General features: G+C 42.0%; 1 protein-coding gene across 1 annotated transcript; it reads right to left on the bottom strand.

Moving 5' to 3' along the window:
• Positions 1-586: 586 nt before the first annotated feature.
• Positions 587-3,966, bottom strand: LOC142200261 (myelin P2 protein-like). The gene is made up of 4 exons (XM_075270483.1): positions 3,821-3,966; positions 2,349-2,521; positions 1,432-1,533; positions 587-788 (listed from the first exon to the last, which is right to left on the bottom strand). The coding sequence occupies exons 1-4, from the start codon at positions 3,897-3,899 to the stop codon at positions 738-740; spliced, it is 405 nt and encodes a 134-aa protein (XP_075126584.1). The 5' UTR covers positions 3,900-3,966; the 3' UTR covers positions 587-737.
• Positions 3,967-4,288: the final 322 nt, after the last annotated feature.

Below are 4,288 nucleotides of genomic sequence, written 5' to 3' on the forward strand. Positions count from 1 at the left end.
CGGACGTCAGAAAGCCGCCCCCCCCCCCCCAGGGAGGGGGTGGGGCCGAACGGAGTGATAGTCTTTAGCAGGCAGGGAGGGAACCTGCTCTCTGCCTGAGCGTGAGGGGCAGCCGCTGGAGCAGCGCTGCTCCAGCGGCCTCCCCAATCCACCACTCAGTGACCCTAAGCCAGTCCATGACAGCTTGTCCTGGACTGGCTTAGGTCAGCAAAAATGCCGCCCTCCCCGTGGCCTCATGGGAGGTGCGGCACTGCAGACAAGTATACACGTCAGAATGTGAGCGCTCAAAACAGATCCCATTCACTTCAATGGGTGCCGGCTTACAGGCACTATACATTGAAATCAATGGGAGGATTTTTAACCCATTGATTTCAATGTGTAGCACAAGTGAGCCAGCACATATTGAAGTGAATGGGATCTGTTTTGAGCGCTCACATTGACACGTGTATACGTGTCTGAATGCGCGGGGCATTACGCCATGGGAATGGAGGGTCGTTGTATAGGTATTGGGAAAATATTAACATATTGGTAACCAGCAGTGGAGCCCTCAGGTTTCTACAGAACAAAAGCCACACAATAATGGAAGAACAAGAGCTTTAATGTGTACAGAGAGCAAGTCAGAGATGTCCACAAGATATCACAGAGAAGCTTTTGATGGTCGCCAAGTGGCTCAGAGCCGTGTGATGCTCATTGAACTGAGCTTATATTATGGAACCAAATCTACACTTCACAGAAGATCATTTTTTCTCATAGACTCGAACACACTGCACGTCGTCACAAGTGCAGGTCTGAGGAAAAGAGAAAAAGACATTATTATACAGTACATTACTGATAGATACCAGACATATGGCAGTAGCTGTTCCATACAAGTCAGGAGTCATGAAGACTTGGGGCTGATGTCCCACATTGTGGAAATGCAGCGTTACAGATATCGCTGCAGGTTTTTTTGAGCCAAAGGGTCCATTCACATGGAGTTTTTTGGAGAGTATAAAATCTGCTTCAGGAATTAGGGAATTGTTTTTTGGAGCGTTGAGGCATTTAGTTTTGTTAATTCCAGTGCAGTGTATGGACCTTGGGGGAGGGGAAAATAAAAAATTTCTGCATGGTTTTTGCCAATTCTGTGACATGGTTTTCTGTCTCCCATTGACTGCGTTGGTTTTTGCAGGCAAGCCAGCGGAACCCTATGGGGAGGCGTTTTTTTTCCACGTGGATTCAGCTTCAAGAATCAGCACCCAAAAACTCCGTGTGAATGGACCTAAAGTCAAAAAAACATGAGGCCTTAGTGGTCATCATGGACCTGAACCTGTTTGGCCAACAACTTTGTCCTCAGGTTCTTATACACCTGCATGTTCAGGTCAAGCCATAGAGATGTATTGATCTGGAGTGTAAATAAAAAAATGTATATATATATGCGCAAGTTTGTGTACTTACCGTTACCAGTTGGCAATTTTTCACTTCTCTAACAATTGTACATTCTTTGTTAGCCCACTTTTGCTTTTGTGTTAAAGCCCCATTTTCACAGGTCACTATTGACTGTAATAAAGGAAAACCATTACAGATGGGGAAAGTAAGAGCGCTATATTTCATACAATATATAGGAAATCATAAGAGGTGTAAGTAACAGGCCCAGATTACATGGGTGAAAGTATCTAAGGAGACAATTCAGCACCCAGAGTTGATCCTATGAGTCTAATTAGGCTCATAGCTACTTATGATGGGGCTTTTGCACCCGTGAGAGATATTATTAACAAACATTGGAGGATCCTCTTAATGGACCCTGATATCGCGCCGGTGGTAGGACCACGGCCTCAAATTACATACCGGAGAGGGCGAAATATCAGGGATCGAGTTGTTAATTACTGGTTTCTTTTCCTGACGTGGGACCGCCGTGTCCATTAATTAATTATATTGTAGTGACTTGTCTTTTTGTGGCTATTTACCACATTGTGGAGATGTTTATCAGCTATTTTGGCTAAATGCTACACCTTTTATACCTGTGTTTGATATTTTAAATGACTTTATTAAAGGTTATGTTTTAGATATTTTTTCTTTCCCCATTTTGCTCCTTTTTGGAATTGTTTATATAGTATTGAGCAATTTTTCTTATATTACTGGATTTTCTTGGAATTTTTACAACTTTCCATTACAAGATAAATTCTCAGGCTAAGACCTTGAGGAAAAAAAAAAAAAAATTTTTGGAGCTTGAGTAGAATTGTGCCATGTGAACCAATCTTAATACAGATAGCAAGGCTCTATGCAACCCAAAAACAAAGCCAACACCAAGATATTACATACATCCAACCAAGAAGATGTAGCATTTATATAAACGCCACATCTCAAGTCCTTACCTTGACCCTCCTGCCATCTGCAGTTTCTTCATCAAACTCTTCATTCAACTTGAAGTTCATTTCAGTGGTCTTAAACGTGCTTACTGTTTTCATTGTGTAACAATCACCATTCTTAGACATGAAGAAATCAGGCTTCAAGCACTTAACAGCTTTGCGGGTCAGCATACTCACCCCTGCAGAAAGCAGAATTTTATAGGTTATCAAAACTAGTGTTCACAAAAAAAAACAAAAAAAAAAACCTTTAAGTTAAATAAACTTGCATTACAACGTACAAGGTCATGAAATCCAATGAGTCAATACAACAATAGACTGCCCTTACTTGAGAAGTGTAGTGAAGTCACAGCCAAACACATTTGCTCAAGTTTACTTAACATCTCCTTCTAGAAATCTGGTCACAGGAGCAGAGTAAATATCCTGGATTAGCCAGGGGTGGAGAACTTTTATGAAAAAAAAAAAAGTTTGGAGTTCCATTTGGGTTCTGCTGACAGATCCTCATGCTGTGCATGGAAGAAGTCCTGCAGAAACTGATAACGAAACATATCAGGATCAAGGGCACTACCCCATGAGAGTCAGGATTTACACCGGTTGAGTTTATAGGTTTTTCACCATAAGGAGTTACATTTATAACTGGAGAATTTTGGATCTAGACCTTCAAGAGGATTCAGATGAAACGCCTCACTAGGACTTGACTGCAGTATCACATTCAGATTTTTGCAGCCAAGCTAAATAACACCTGTCATTTATAGTCCAACCTTTTAGGATTAAACTGAAGCCCAAGCTTAGTAAGAAAGACAATAAGGATTCTGTCCAGAATGAAAGGTCAGTTTAGGAAGCAGTGCATACAAGAGAGCTGGAAGTTAGTAGGTGATAAGCAAGCAAGCCTATAGTGATTCTCTAGTAGCAGCATGGCAAGCATCTTTAGCAGATTAGACAGATGGGGCATGTAAGGTTACCAATACCCCGCACAATACAGAAGTGGTCAATTTATTTGGCAAGGATACGAGACTTCTACACCCCACCAGAGCTTGCCTTCTCCAACCTTTCCTCAAGAAGCTCATAAGGATATTGCTAATGTAATTCCCAAATATAAAGGAGCCTCTATATCAGACAGTAGCAAGTTTATCAGTGCAATAGAATTGGATTATAAACCCTCTGAACTGGCACCTTGTGGGGGCTGCAACCTGGATATTGATAGACCTATAGGACAACTAACAAGTGCAACTTGGGGTAAACTGCAGACCAAACACCCATTCCATGCCTCTGAATAGGGCTCCTGCTACAGCACATGGATTGGGTTTCAAAGAAATCCAGAAGTATGAAATACCAGCAATTTCTGCAACAAATCTGCTCCTTGTGAACATAAATCAAGTTTACTAACATGCCATAAAATCCAGCCTTGACATACAGTAACAAACCTGATAAATTCCAGCACTACACAAAAATCTGCATCTTATGATAGACAACCTACTCACCAACAGCCTCCATGAAGCGTTCAAAGTTGTCGCTGTCAGAATCTACAAGTTTCCAAGAACCTAGCAGTGTATCACACATTGTTGCTGTGAGTAGAACAACAGTTACCAGCAGAATAGAAGGCGTTTGCTGCAGACAGTGATTCCTAGTGAGGAGCCCCTGAGCCTTTATAGAGGTATAGAGGAGTGAGGGGCAGTGCAACAGTGATGTCACTACAAGTCATTCAGCTGCGAGAATCCTCCCTCGTCTTGAGAGCTGATTCAGCACTTGGGTTCTGATTTACTATATAACTTCCCCCTTGGCTGTTTCGACAAGAGACGTCTTGTCAGTACAGCCATACGCTTTGAACCACGCCTAGACTTGGTTTCCCGGTTAATTCATTTGACACTTTCACTGAAAAAACTGGTCTTGATGTTGTACTTCAGCACCAACAGAAGCTTATTCATTAACCAATGTGTTTTAGGGATTAT

Source organism: Leptodactylus fuscus, chromosome 4 (assembly GCF_031893055.1).
Source record: "Leptodactylus fuscus isolate aLepFus1 chromosome 4, aLepFus1.hap2, whole genome shotgun sequence".
NCBI classification, from domain to species: domain Eukaryota; kingdom Metazoa; phylum Chordata; class Amphibia; order Anura; family Leptodactylidae; genus Leptodactylus; species Leptodactylus fuscus.